This window comes from Symphalangus syndactylus, chromosome 24 (assembly GCF_028878055.3).
Source record: "Symphalangus syndactylus isolate Jambi chromosome 24, NHGRI_mSymSyn1-v2.1_pri, whole genome shotgun sequence".
NCBI lineage: Eukaryota > Metazoa > Chordata > Mammalia > Primates > Hylobatidae > Symphalangus > Symphalangus syndactylus.
The window spans coordinates 38,840,363-38,854,222 of record NC_072446.2 but is presented as its reverse complement, the minus strand read 5'-3'; the positions used below and the strand labels follow the sequence as shown (position 1 = coordinate 38,854,222).

General features: G+C 55.4%; 1 protein-coding gene across 1 annotated transcript; it reads right to left on the bottom strand.

Annotated features, from left to right (window-relative positions):
- Positions 1–655: 655 nt before the first annotated feature.
- Positions 656–12,037, bottom strand: E2F1 (E2F transcription factor 1). Its single transcript, XM_055266472.2, has 7 exons — positions 11,641–12,037; positions 5,300–5,390; positions 4,729–4,948; positions 3,178–3,330; positions 2,397–2,511; positions 2,076–2,301; positions 656–1,950 (listed from the first exon to the last, which is right to left on the bottom strand). Exons 1-7 carry the CDS (start codon positions 11,899–11,901, stop codon positions 1,703–1,705), a joined length of 1,314 nt encoding a protein of 437 aa, XP_055122447.1. The 5' UTR covers positions 11,902–12,037; the 3' UTR covers positions 656–1,702.
- Positions 12,038–13,860: the final 1,823 nt, after the last annotated feature.

The window sequence follows — 13,860 nt, the reverse complement described above, 5'->3', positions numbered from 1 at the left end:
GAACGCCCCACTCCAGGAGCACCACTCTGACCCTCACCTCGGGACCGCAGCCACACTGCTTTCTCTCCGGTCCTCTGTCCCGCTCCCTCCTGCCCAAGGCATTTGCCCATCGTGTCCTCTGCTTGGTGTTTTCTTCCTCTGGTTAACTCCTACTTATTTTACAGCGCTCAGCTTAAGCACCACCCATTCCAGAAAGCCTTTCCTGATTTTCTCATGTATGCAGATCTCCTCTTTCAGACTCTGAGAGCACCATGAAGGGAGGTAACACCCGTGTCTCCAGAACTGTTAAATACCTGACACAGAACCAGTCCACTGTATTTGTTACATGTTTACTAATGTCCAGAAACATCTGGAAGGAAGACAGCAAACTGAGCAGAGTGGCCTCTGGGGCTGGGGAAAGAAGAGGCCACTCATTACTCTGCCCTTCGGGCGGCACTGAATAGCATTCTTGGCTTTCTACAACAAAAACCTTTACTGGATCTGCTTTTGAGTTAGGACCAAAATAGCGATGAAGCTGACCTTTCTTTGAGTTATGAGGCTCAAATCAAATTGGGCACGGACGGGGAGAAGGGAAGTGAAGAATGGGCATTTCCCCCAGCAACCTTGGCCTCTCCCGCCCCAAAATGTTCCCAACAGAGTCCCAAAACCCGGCCCAAACGTCATCAAAATATTTATTAAAACCAAAGCAGGAGGGAACAGAGCTGTTAGGAAGCAAATCAAAGTGCAGATTGGAGGGTGGGGCAGAGCAGTGGGGAGGCAGGCGCTTCAGACACTGCAGGAGGGACCACAGGGTCTGGGCTGGGGAGGCCTTCACCACCCCTCCTGCCCACATCAGTGAAGGTCCCCCACTCACCTCTCCCATCTCATATCCATCCTGGGGGGCAGCTGGGGCCCTGAACTGGCCCCCTGGAGAGGGCCCACCCCACCATCCGACCACCCATGGCTGTCAGTCAGTCTGTCTCCCTCCCTCACTTTCCCAATAAATAAATCACCCAGGCCTCAGTTCCTTCGGTGTGGGGCAGAAGAACAGCTCAGGGACCCCTGCCCTTGCTCAAGGGTAGAGGGAGTTGGGGTATCAACCCCACACCCCTCCTCCCCTTTGCTGATTCCCCAGGCTCGCCAAAGAGGCCTCGATAAATAAATAACGCTCCATTAAAGCTTCAATCAGAAAAAACCTTTAAGACAGAAGTGCTCTCACCGTCCTACAAGCCCAGCCAGCCAAAGCCTCCCCACCTGGCCTGGTCAGAGCACCAGATTCTGGGAGCAGGCACTGCCCTGGGCCTTGTGGGACCCCCAGAGCAAAAGGGCCGAAAGTGCAGTTAGAGCCCCCCACGCGCACACATGGACTCATGCACACACATGTGGACACACTGGGGCGTGTCTGCAGTGCACACACAGAGGTGTATGTTCACCTTCATTCCCCGGTACATGCACACACACATGCTCACACACATTCACCCCCAGTATACACGTGTGGGTGTAGGCTGCATGCACATACACACCACACAGACTCCTTCCCTTCCTGGCTTGCTCAGCCTCCTAGCGGTAGCCAGACCCCAGAGCTAGAAGCTTCTGGAGACAGGAGAGAGGGGTATAAATTAAATGTTTCCAAACAGGCTGGGAGGACGGCCAGGGACAGGGGGCTCCAGGGCTGCAGAGACAAGGTGAGCATCTCTGGAAACCCTGGTCCCTCCAAGCCCTGTCAGAAATCCAGAGGGGTGAGGTCCCCAAAGTCACAGTCGAAGAGGTCTCTGATGCCCTCGCCCTCCTCGAGGCCGAAGTGGTAGTCGAGGGCCTCGTGGGGTGGGGAAAGGCTGATGAACTCCTCAGGGAGGAGACCGGAGAAGTCCTCCCGCACATGCTCCAGGAGCGAGTCAGCCGCCACCAGCGGGGACAGGCGGTCCTCGTCCACGGGAGCCCGCAGGCTGCCCATCCGGGACAACAGCGGTTCTGGGGAGACGGGGAGCATCACAGGCCGGGGATGCCCCAGCAGGGAGGAAGGCAGGGGCTGTCGTGCCTGCCCACCCCCCAGAAGAGGGGCCCTGCCCCACCCCACCCATCTACTCATCACCCACCTTGCTCCAGGCTGAGTAGAGACTGGCTGGGATCTGTGGTGAGGGATGAGGGGGGAGATGATGGTGGTGGTGACACTATGGTGGCAGAGTCAGTGGCCCTGTTCTCCTCCTCAAAAGTGGCCTCCTGGGACGGGGTCTTCCCAGGGCTGATCCCACCTACGGTCTCCTCAGGGCACAGGAAAACATCGATGGGGCCTTGTTTGCTCTTAAGGGAGATCTGAAAGGTCTGGGTAGAAGCAGCAGGCAGGGTAAACTGAAGCTCAGGCGACCACCAGCCCAGCCCAGCCCAGCCCAGTTGGGCTCGGAGTTCCCAGATCTCACCTCCGAAGAGTCCACGGCTTGGAGCTGGGTCTCGGGAGGGGCTTTGATCACCATAACCATCTGCTCTGCAGGGTCTGCAATGCTACGAAGGTCCTGACACGTCACGTAGGCCAGGGTTGGCAGAGTCAAGGACCACATGACCTTTGACTTGTAGGGGGTCGCTCACTCCAACAGCTCACAAGGCAGGGCTCACACCTGCCTAGTCACTCCTGTCCTCCCAACCTCCTACCCACCCAAAACCTACCTCACTCCTGAGTTTCAAGTTCCACATCTGTATAATGGAATCACTCCACCCACTGAATCCCAAGGTAATGATAATGGCTACTGGGAACGATTCCACGTAAAATGTTCAACACAACTCCAGGCCTGGTGCTGGGAATTTATTTATTTTTTAGAAGCAGGGTCTCGCTATGTCACCCAGGCTGGAGTGATGTGGCTCAACCAGAGCTCACTGCAGCCCCGAACTCCTGGGCTCAAGTGATCCTCCCACCTCAGCCTCTTGAAGCACTAAGATTACAGGCATGAGCCACCGCACCTAGCCACTTTTTTTTAATCTGTACAGTTTCAGAATTGGATATTATTATTCCCCTTTTATAGATAAAACCGAGGCCCAGAGAGGTTAAGCAATTTATCCAGTGTCACAACAGTGAGAAAATGCTGAGCCAGGACTTGCAACCAAAACCACAGCCCTCCCCTGAATCCAAGCCTCTCTAGTCCCACTTGGGTGGAGCCCCTGCCTGCTAAGCCTGCCTTCCACACCCTACGGCCAATCCAAGGATATCGCTGGCTGTCAGTGTCCTCGGAGAGGAGGCGCAGCTGCGTAGTACAGATATTCATCAGGTGGTCCAGCTGCTGCTCGCTCTCCTGCAGCTGCCGGAGGTCCTGGGTCAACCCCTCAAGCCGCCCACCGACGCCCACTGTGGTGTGACTGCCCCTGTGGGGAGGCACCAGGGAGGGTAGGGTTAACAGCGATTGGCCCCTCTGGCCAGGAGCCTTGGGCCTCAGGACAGAGTCTGCTGCTGCCTCTGTTCTGTGAGGCCCAGGCAAGCCCTTGCTTCTCTCTGGGTCTGGCTCCTCAGCTGGGCTCCAAATCAGAGGGTCATGGGCTTGAAGTCTGGCCCAAATATAAACACCTACATGTCCCTCAACCAGGGCGGGATAAACAAATGATGGGACTGACATGCCACGATCACACACACACACACACACACACACACACACACACACACACACACACAGCATTTCCAAGACATGCTGTCAAATGAAAAAAAAAAAGGCTGGGCTTGGTGGCTTATACCTATAATCCCAGCACTTTGGGAGGCTGAGGCCAGAGGATTGCTTGAGCCTCAGGAGTTTGAGGCCAGCCTGGGCAACACAGTGAGACCCCACCTCGACACAAAATCAAAGAAATTAGCCAGACATGGTGGCATGTACTTGTAGTCCTAGCTACAGGTACGGGGCTTGAGCCCAGGAGGTTGAGGCTGCAGTGAGCTGTATTTGTGCCTCCATACTCCAGCCTGGGCAACAGATGCAACACCCTGTCTCAAACCACCCCCCTCCACCCAAAAAACCACAAAAGATGCAGAATGGAATGATCTACCAAAAAATGAAACAGCAGGTATCAAAGAAAGAGTAGCAGCAGGATGACTGGGGCGAAGGCGAGAGGGGGAAAATAAAACAATAAAACATCTATGCCAGACAGATCTCACCGAGGGCATGAGAAGCCAGGAGAGTGGTGACCTGGCGGTGTGAGGGGTTGGCAATGAGAGAACCTTCTGGGGTGTTGAAAATGCTCTTATCTTGATCTGAATGGTGGCAACCCAGATGAATAAACACGTAAAGCTGCGCCGGGCACGGAGGCTCACACCTGTAATCCCAGCACTTTGGGAGGCTGAGGCAGGCGGATCACCTGAGATCAGGAGTTGGAGACCAGACTGGCCAATGTGGTGAAACCCCATTTCTACTACAAATACAAAAAGTAGCTGGGCATGGTGGCAGGAGCCTGTATCCCCAGCTATTCAGGAGGCTGAGGCAGGAGAAGCACCTGAACCTGGGAGGTGGAGGTTGCAGTGAGCTGAGATTGCACCACTGCATTCCAGCCTGGGTGACAGAGTGAAACTCCATCTAAAAAAGAAAAAAGTAAAGCTGCAACTGAGGTGGATATGTAAGATTTGTGTGCTTTTTACCATCTATCATCTCAGGGAAGCTACCTCTCCTCTCTGAGCCCGTTTCCCCAGCTATAAGATGCAGGCAGCCACAGTGGGTATTACTACCAGCTCCTCCAGGCTGGTATGGGCAGGTGTGCCTGCCCTCCTGTGTGGCCGGTACCTACAGCCACTGGATGTGGTTCTTGGACTTCTTGGCAATGAGCTGGATGCCCTCGAGGACGTTGGTGATGTCATAGATGCGTCGCTTCTGCACTTTCAGCACCTCAGCAGCCCAGTTCAGGTCGACGACACCGTCAGCCGAGCGGCTCAGCAGCTCCAGGAAGCGCTTGGTGGTCAGATTCAGTGAGGTCTCATAGCGTGACTTCTCCCCCGGGGATTTCACACCTGCGGGGGTGTGGTCAGGCAAGACAGGGCCCTTCAGCATCCACCCCCACTTCCAGCCAGGCCTGCCACTCTGGCAGTGCAAGGCAGCAGGATGATGGGGGCCGGGGGACAGCCAGCTCCTTCCCCTTGGCAAGGCCAACCACAGCATTCTTCTTCCGGCTGGGGAGCTCCTCACCCCTCAGAGCCTGGAGAAACCAAGCCAGGTGGCCACTCCAACTGCCCATCAGGGTTCTCCGAGGCCTGGCTCAAGCCCGACAAGCCAGACGTTAGCTTGCAAGCATGTTTGTCTGTTTACACCCCTAACCTGGGCCTGGTCACAGGGGGCCTGCCCAGCCCAAGCTCCATAGGTACCTTTTCCTGGATGGCGGCCTCTGCCCCGAGCTGGCCCACTGCTCTCGGCCAGGTACTGATGGTCAGTTTCCAGGTCCAGCCTCCGCTTCACCTGTGGCGAAAACGGGAGGATGCCCAGTAACCAGGAGTGAGGCCAGAAGAGACCTGGCTGAAGGCTGGGTGCCTCTGGGCTACCCTCGCCTCAGTTTCTCTAGCAGGATGCCTGAGTGTGTGACTGAGGGAGATCAGAGGGGACACAGCCTGAGAATCACAGTCCTACCACACAGGACATTCAATTTTCACCACTTCTCTGGGGTCTAGCAGTGGATTTAAAACACATCCGCAAACTTTTTGATCCTTCTCCTTCAAAAGATGAACCCTAATTCTCCTCCCCTTATGAGCCAGATCTGGTAACTTGCTTCTGGGGATGAATGAATGGAATGTGGTGGAAGGGATGGCCTGTCACTTTTGAGACTGGGTCAGAGGCGTTGGAGGTTCCTCCTTGCTCTTTATTGGGTCACTTACTCTGCCATGTCATAGGGGCACTCAAGTAGCCCTAATGATGGGCAAGAAACCATGGCCTCCTCCCAACAGCAACACTTAGTCACAACTTCTGTTAGCAGCCAGAACCCAAACACTGGCTGAATCTCCAGAGACCCCAAGCCAGAGCTGGATAAGTCTTCCCAGAATTCCTGACCCATAAAAACTATATAATAAATGTTTGTTGTTTTAAGGCACCTTTTTCTTTTTAGACAGGGCATCACTCTGTTGCCTATGCTGGAGTGCACTGGTATGATCACAACTAGACTTCCTGGGCTCAAGCAATCCTCCCACCTCAGCCTTCCAAACAGCTGGGACCACAGGAGCACACCACCAAGACCAGCTAACTTTTCTATTTCTCGTAGAGATGGCGTCTCCCTATGTTGCCCAGACCGGTCTCAAACTCCTGGGCTCAAGCAATCCTCCCACCTCAGCCTTCCAAACAGCTGGGACCACAGGAGCACACCACCAAGACCAGCTAACTTTTCTATTTCTCGTAGAGATGGCGTCTCCCTATGTTGCCCAGACCGGTCTCAAACTCCTGGGCTCAAGCAATCCTCCCACCTCAGCCTTCCAAACAGCTGGGACCACAGGAGCACACCACCAAGACCAGCTAACTTTTCTATTTCTCGTAGAGATGGCGTCTCCCTATGTTGCCCAGACCGGTCTCAAACTCCTGGGCTCAAGCAATCCTCCCATCTCAGCCTTCCAAACAGCTGGGACCACAGGAGCACACCACCAAGACCAGCTAACTTTTCTATTTCTCGTAGAGATGGCGTCTCCCTATGTTGCCCAGACCGGTCTCAAACTCCTGGGCTCAAGCAATCCTCCCACCTCAGCCTTCCAAACAGCTGGGACCACAGGAGCACACCACCAAGACCAGCTAACTTTTCTATTTCTCGTAGAGATGGCGTCTCCCTATGTTGCCCAGACCGGTCTCAAACTCCTGGGCTCAAGCAATCCTCCCACCTCAGCCTTCCAAACAGCTGGGACCACAGGAGCACACCACCAAGACCAGCTAACTTTTCTATTTCTCGTAGAGATGGCGTCTCCCTATGTTGCCCAGACCGGTCTCAAACTCCTGGGCTCAAGCAATCCTCCCACCTCAGCCTTCACTACAGTCGTGCTGGGGCTACTCAGCCACCATGCCCAGCTAAGCCACTGATTACACAGGTCCCTTGGCCAAATCACCTTCTCTCTGGTTTTTGACTAATCTACATGCATGGTAGCAGCTGGTGCTCATCAAGTTCCTTGCATCCATTAGTTCATTCCATTCAATGGACTGGCAGTATAAAAATGGCCCCATTTTCCAGATAAGGCAACTGAAGCCCAGGGAGGCCCGGGACGCGGTAGACCCAGGATTTGTACCCAAGACGGTCTGAGGAAGAACCCAAGCTCTAAGCACTCTGGCTTAGTTCAGACACTCCAGGATCAGGACCATCCTGGAGGTCTCACAGGCTGCTCAAAAGCACCCAGACCAAAACCAGACTGATCTTCCCCTCCACCATCCACACGGTTTCCTGAGCTAGAGTTGTATTCAGACCCACCTGTCACCCTCCTCACATGCAGCTGCCAAGAACTCATCACCACGGCGATCACCACCTCCCCCGTGGGCTGCTGAGCAGACTCCACACTGGTCTCCCTGCCTCTGCTGCAGCCAGTCCTCCTACAAACCTTATCATGCTGCCGCCCCTGCTTAAGGCCTTCCTCCAGCTCCCCATTGCCTTCATACTCTCATCTGCCACTGCTTCTCTAGAGAAACCCGAGTCACGTTTTCCCAGAAATCTGGACTGCCCTTGCCTCCCTCCCACCCTCCCCACTTCGCGCCTGCTCCCTCTACCTCTGTGGGCAGAAACCTTACCCATCAGCTAGGAGATGTCACCTCTTCTCCCTCTGAACTGCCTCAAACCCGACCTTTTGCCATATTCTGTCTCTCCCTACACATTTCTGCAGATGTATCTGTCTCACCCTCAGGGGCGTCTGAATCACCTGAGAATCCATAGTGTCTGCCATGGAGCCTGGCATCAACAAATGTTTGCTGAATGAAGCCCCCCATGCTGATGAACCACTCCCTCTTGTGCACATTCACTGACTTTTGAAGGCACCCAGGGGAAAGAAGAGCTACTGTGCTCTAAGCACTGCATACTCAACTGCTTCCCCTGCAACCCTCCGGCCACCTTTTGGCAGGTGCTATGATAGCCTCCACCTGAGAGGCCACACAGTGAGAGGTGGACCCAGGACTTGCACCCTAGCAGGCTGGTACAGAGCCCACACTCATACTCGCCACATGCCCCACCTCCCCAGAGTCCAGCCAGAATGTACCCCCCTCCATACTCGCCCCTGGGGCCCAAACCCTAGCATGCTCCTGCCATCTGCACCCCTTGCCTTCTCCCTGGGATCCCCGCCCTTGTCCACCCCTGAAAGCAGGTCAGTGCCACACCCTGAAACAAAGGCTTGAGTGGATGCCATTTCTGCCACTTCTCCCTAGATAAACACTGGCAGAGGGGCCCCGAAACGCAGGCGTGAAGACATTCACTGCTGAAAAAATCTGGATGACTTAAACACCCATCCATGAAGGGGGTCATGAAAGCTGTGGTTTGTTTAGCCCCTTGAACACCACGCAGCTGTCAAGGACCGAGGCAGGTTGACAAGAATCCCCTCATACATACAGACAAGCAACATTGTCATGGGGTGATATATTTATATGATCCCTTTTGGATTAAAAAGCTCATGAAACTTTTCTCTGTTTCAGTTTCTATTATTATAGAATACATTTCAGGGCAGCCTCTGGGAGGAATGTGGGAGACCAGTGCCATATCTGAACAGTGTGAATGATACAGGAAAAACTACAATTTTTAAAACTTTAAAAAACAAAAACTGTCACAACCACCACAAACAAAAATAGCCTTAGGGGAAAAAAAAGGAAAAAAATGAATAGGGCTGGGATCCTGCCATCAACTTTCTAGTTTCTTAAGAGTTAAGTTTTTGGCCAGGTGCAATGACTCATGCCTGTAATCCGGGCACTTTGGGAGGCCGAGGCGGGCAGATCACTTGAGGTCAGGAGTTCAAGACCAGCCTGACCAATATGGTGAAACCCCATCTCTACCAAAAATACAAAAATTAGCCGGGTATGGTGGTGCACGCCTGTAGTCCCAGCTACTCGGGAGGCTGAGGCAGGAGAATCGCTTGAACCCAGGAGGCGGAGGTCGCGGTGAGCCGAGCTGGCACCACTGCACTCCAGCCTAGGTGACAGTGCGAGACTTCATCTCGAAAAAAAAAAAAAAAAAAAAAAAGTTAAGTTTTCAGCTGGGCATGGTGACTCACACCTGTAATCCCAGCACTTTGAGAGGCTGAGACAGTCAGATTGCCTGAACTCAGGAGTTCAAGACCAGCCTGGGCAACATGGCAAGACCCTCTCTCTACTAAAAATACAAAAATTGGCTGGGCATGGTGGTACACGCCTGTGATCCCAGCTACTTGGGAGGCTGAGGCACAGAACAGCTTGAACCTGGGAGGCAGAGGTTGCAGTGAGCCGCAATCACGCCACTGCACTCCAGCCTGGGTAACAGAATGAGACCCTGTCTCCAAAAAAAAAAAAAAAAAAGTTAAGTTTTCTACAGTAAACATGTATTATAGTTATAATACTCGAGTTTGTGGAAGTGGACAGGCAGGGCCAAGAGGAATGGCTGAATTGCACAGAGCCTTGTATACAGAAGGTGTTCAACGAATGCCTGCTGGTATAGAAGCTAAGCCTGTAGCTTATTTCAAGGACTGTGCCAGACAAATGCCAGTGCAGAGGGGCCAAAAGCCGAACCTGTGGACTTTCTGGACTTCAGTTCCAGAATGGTGCCAGCCTCCTGGCACTTAAGTACACTGGGGGCCGGGGCTCCTTGTCTCTGGGCCTAGTGCCTCCTGGGCATTCACTAACTCAACAACTGTTGAATGAATGGAATGTCCAGGCCAATGAGCCTGCCCCTGACAGGTGGAGTGAAGGGCATTTTTCTTTGCCCCTGTCCCTCCCTTTGATCCTAGAACCCATAATCCTGTTCAGTTCTTTGAGGACAAGACCCTCACATTCCGTTAGGTTTCTGCACACCTGAGCCTTCTATATGCTTGTCACACAGCTGAATGGAAGATGCTTGCCCAGGTCCCAAGTGGTACCCACAGGAACAGGCCCCTGGAGTAGAGGAGACAGGCTACCTGGCCTACCCCTGGTATAACCCCCTCCCACCCACTCATTAAGAGGAAGGGCCCCTAAAAGCCCTTCCTGCCCTTTCTTCAACCTGTATCAGCATCCCCAGGAAGCAAGGCATCCCAAAGGTCAACCTCACAGGAAATGCAGACTGGTCTCCCCACTCAAGAGCAGAATGACATGGGAAGATTCTAACATCTCTAGGCCTCAGCTTCCCAATCTGTAAAAAGGGACTGCTGCTGATGGGGTTAAATGAGTTAATTAGGTAAAGTGCTTGGCACAGAGCCTGGCACACAAGACATCCTCAAAACAATGGTGGCTGCCATTGTTATTATTATTAGTATTGTGGTGATTCCGGAAGGCGGCACTGGGCATGGGGCCAAGGGGGTTGGGGGAGCCTCCTCAGGATGCCTCAGGGACCAGCTGCCACCCACATCCCCATCAGCAGTTAGGCAGCTTCTACCTCCTTGCCCTGAGTCCTGCCTCACCCGTCCCACTTGCTCCAAGCTCCCTGCTGAGACCCCATCCTGCCTGGCCAGACCCCGCCTGCACACCAGAGCTCCAACTTCACCCATAGGCTGCGCCAGTCAAACTGGTCTCCACACCCTGCCCTGCGCCCCACAGGTCCCAGCTCCAGGCTTCTACACCTCCAATCCCTTCTCCCACTGGAATTCAGCCGCCTCTTCTGGGCCCCCCAGTCTGAATTCGTCTTGAGCTCAGCGATCAGGGAGGGCTTTATTAAAGGATCTCCCGGAGACATTTTCTCTCCTGGCACTGGGGGCCTCCTCTCCAGCTCCCAGAGGCCCAGCCCATCTAGTCCTTCTACAGAGACTCAGGGGTCGGCCTGCCTGATTAATAAGGTTCCATGGCAACCAGGGTTTGGGAGGGTGGAGGGTGGCAGATGGAAGGACAGGCAGAGGGAGGGGATCAGCAGCTGGTCCAGCTGCCCCGCCCCTGCAGAGAAGGCCTCCCAGCCAGGAGGGCTGTCCCCAGAGGCCTGGCTGGCCAGGCCTGCACCTGGCAGTCAGCATCGAGGCAGGAAGGAGGGTCTCCTCAATGGCTCACCAACGGTTAGGCCCCAGGACCTTCCTCCGCCCCGCCTTCACTTCCCCTAGCAGCTGTGCTCACTACCGAGATGCAAATTCTGAGCTGAAGCCAGCAGGCCTCAGTTCAAATCCCAGCCCCACCACCTGCAGCCGTGTGACCAGGAGCAAGTCAGTTTCCCTCTCTGCGCCTCAGTTCCTCCTCCGTCAGATGGGCACAGTGACAACACAGCTCACAGCGAGGTTGTGAGTTTTAGCTGGTTTGAAGTCGGCCAAAGGCCTGGCATGCAGTAAACGCCAGTTGAATACACGTGGGCTATTATTATCACTGAGTCCGACGCTGGGGAGGCTCCGGTGAGGAAGCTGAGGCCCAGGGCACAGAGGAGCAAACAGGGACCGGCCCGGGGTCACCCCGCACCCCAGGGCGGGGCCCGGAGGCCCAACCCCGGCTCTGCACCGCCCAGCCTGGGCGCCTCAGTCAACCCCTCCCCCGCCCCCTGCCGCCTCCAGGCCAAATACGGCGCCCCCCCGGGTCTGCGCGGGGGGCACAGGCGGCGCTGTCGGCGCGGCGTCCCTGGGGTCCGTACCGGCGGGCGGCCGAGCGCGGGGCGCGGCGCACTGGTTGTGGGCCGGGGCGCCTGCGGTGTGGCGAAGAGCAGCAGGTCAGGGTCGCAGGGGCCGGCGGCGGGCGCCGTGGGGCCGGTGGGAGCCGGCGGGGCGCTGGCGTCCTGCGCGGCGGAGATGATGACGATCTGCGAGGAGTCGAGCAGCCGCAGCGCGCCGGCCCCGAGCAGGGCCTCCAGCGCCGGCGCGCATGGGCCGCCCGCAGGGGCCCCGGCCAAGGCCATGACGCTTACGGCCCGCGCGGCCCGGGTGACAGGCGGCGGCGGCGGCGCGGGCCCATGGCGGCAGGCCCCGGCGAGGGCTCGATCCCGCTCCGCCCCCGGCCGCCGCTGCCTGCAAAGTCCCGGCCACTTTTACGCGCCAAATCCTTTTTGCCGCGAAAGAGCCACGAGCCGCCGAGCGCCGCCACAATTGGCTGCCCGGGCCGTGACGGGAACAACGGCGGCGGCTCCTATTGGCTTTAGCGCGCCAGACCCGGTGGCTAGGGGCGGGATGGGGCGGCGGCGCGGGGCGGTGCGGCCAATGGCGGGGCGGGGCGCGCGCAGGCTTTGTCCTGATAGTGCCAGGCGCGGTCTGACTCCCCGCCCCCAGCCCGGGCGTCCCCTGCTGGAGGCGTGGGGACATGGGAACACGGGCCCCGCCCCGCCCCGACGCTCCCGCATCCCACTGACCTTTCTATAGTGCAGGTTCAGAACAGAGCCTCTCTTCTGCACGTGACCCTCAACCTGTAGCCCCCAACAGCCTCAGCTTAGATTTCCAGAGACTGTCCCCTCTTCTTTTCGGGATCATCAGTTCCACAGCCCAGCCATCAGCCACCTCTTCCATCCTCAACTTGCCTCACCCATGACATTATCCTAATCCTGCACCCAGCCCTATCCCGCTCACCCAGAGCCCAAGCTGAAGAGCGGTGCCTGGAAATGGCGAGGGGGACGTCGGGCTTTCCTGCAAGTCCCATTTTAGCCAAAATCTCCAACAGCCAACGTATAGCGTCTGCTTGAACTATTCATTCCCTCACTCATTCAACAAACGTTTGGAGAGCCTGCTCTGTGCCCCATCCTTAACTCTGTGCCCCATCCTTAATTCGTGGCCCTAAGGAGCTCACAGTCCGGTACACGGGAACAGAAAGGTAACAGAAGTTTACAATACGATGAAGCGGCGTCTGGGCGCGGTGGCTCATCCCTGGAATCCCTGTAAGCAGCTGGCGGGGTGGATCGCCTAAGCCCAGGAGTTTGAGACCAGCCTGATCAACATGGTGAAGACCCGTCTCTACAAAAAATACAAAGATTAGCCAGGCACGGTGGCCTGTGCCCGTAGTCCCAGCTACTTGGGAGGCTAAGGTGGGAGGATTGCTTGAGCCCGAGAAGTCGAGGCTGCAGTGAGCTATGATCATGCCACTGCACACCAGCCTGGGCGACAGAGCGAGATCCTGTCTCTAAAACAAAAAAAGAAAACACATCACTTCTAGGGAGCCCTCCCAAGCATTTACTCACTTCCTCTATTGCCCACTGCTGTCTCTGTTCCAGTGCTGACCATACACACTCCTTTTCTCCATCTGCCTCCCCTGCCAATCTAGGAGCTCAGTAACGACTCCTCCCAACACTGGTCTGGCCCAGAGCAGGCGCTGAGAAAGGTTATGAAAGAAACAGAGGCTAAGCCAGAGGCTGCCTAGACTGTGACAAGGAGACCACGGTTCTGCAAGGGTGGTCCTTAGGCCACTGGCTTCAGAACCACGTGGTCACTTGCTAATTTTGGGCCCACCCTGGCCCTGCCAATTTAAAATCTCTAGGTGCCCAGGAATCTGCATTTTAACAATGCCATGTCCCCTTTCCAGGTGGTTTGTTATTCTTTTTTTTTTTTTTTCTTTTTGACACTTAGGGAATTAGAAAAGCCAGTATCTTATTTTTTTTTTTCCTATTTATTTTATATAGACGAGGTCTCACTATGTTGCCCAGGGTAGTCTCAAACCCCTGGGCTCAAGAGATCCTCCTGCCTCAGCCTCCAGCAGAGCTGGTACTCCAGGTGTGTGCCACCTCACCAAGCTTCCAGGTTATTTTTACGCATACTCACATTTGAAAGCAAACTAGTGTACCAGTATAATCAAAATGAGTGGTACAGCCTCAAATCACAGCTCCTGAGGATGCTTCTCACCCTTAGTTTCAAATGGGCACACAGACGTTGCCCTG

Coding starts and splice junctions, on each gene's coding strand:
- E2F1 (XM_055266472.2), bottom strand. CDS start 11,901: ATGGCCTTGGCCGGGGCCCCTGCGGGCGGCCCATGCGCGCCGGCGCTG. Junction 4,949..5,299: donor AGGCCGCCATCCAGGAAAAG/GTACCTATGGAG, acceptor ACACCCCCGCAG/GTGTGAAATCCCCGGGGGAG. Junction 2,302..2,396: donor AAGCCGTGGACTCTTCGGAG/GTGAGATCTGGG, acceptor GCTTCTACCCAG/ACCTTTCAGATCTCCCTTAA.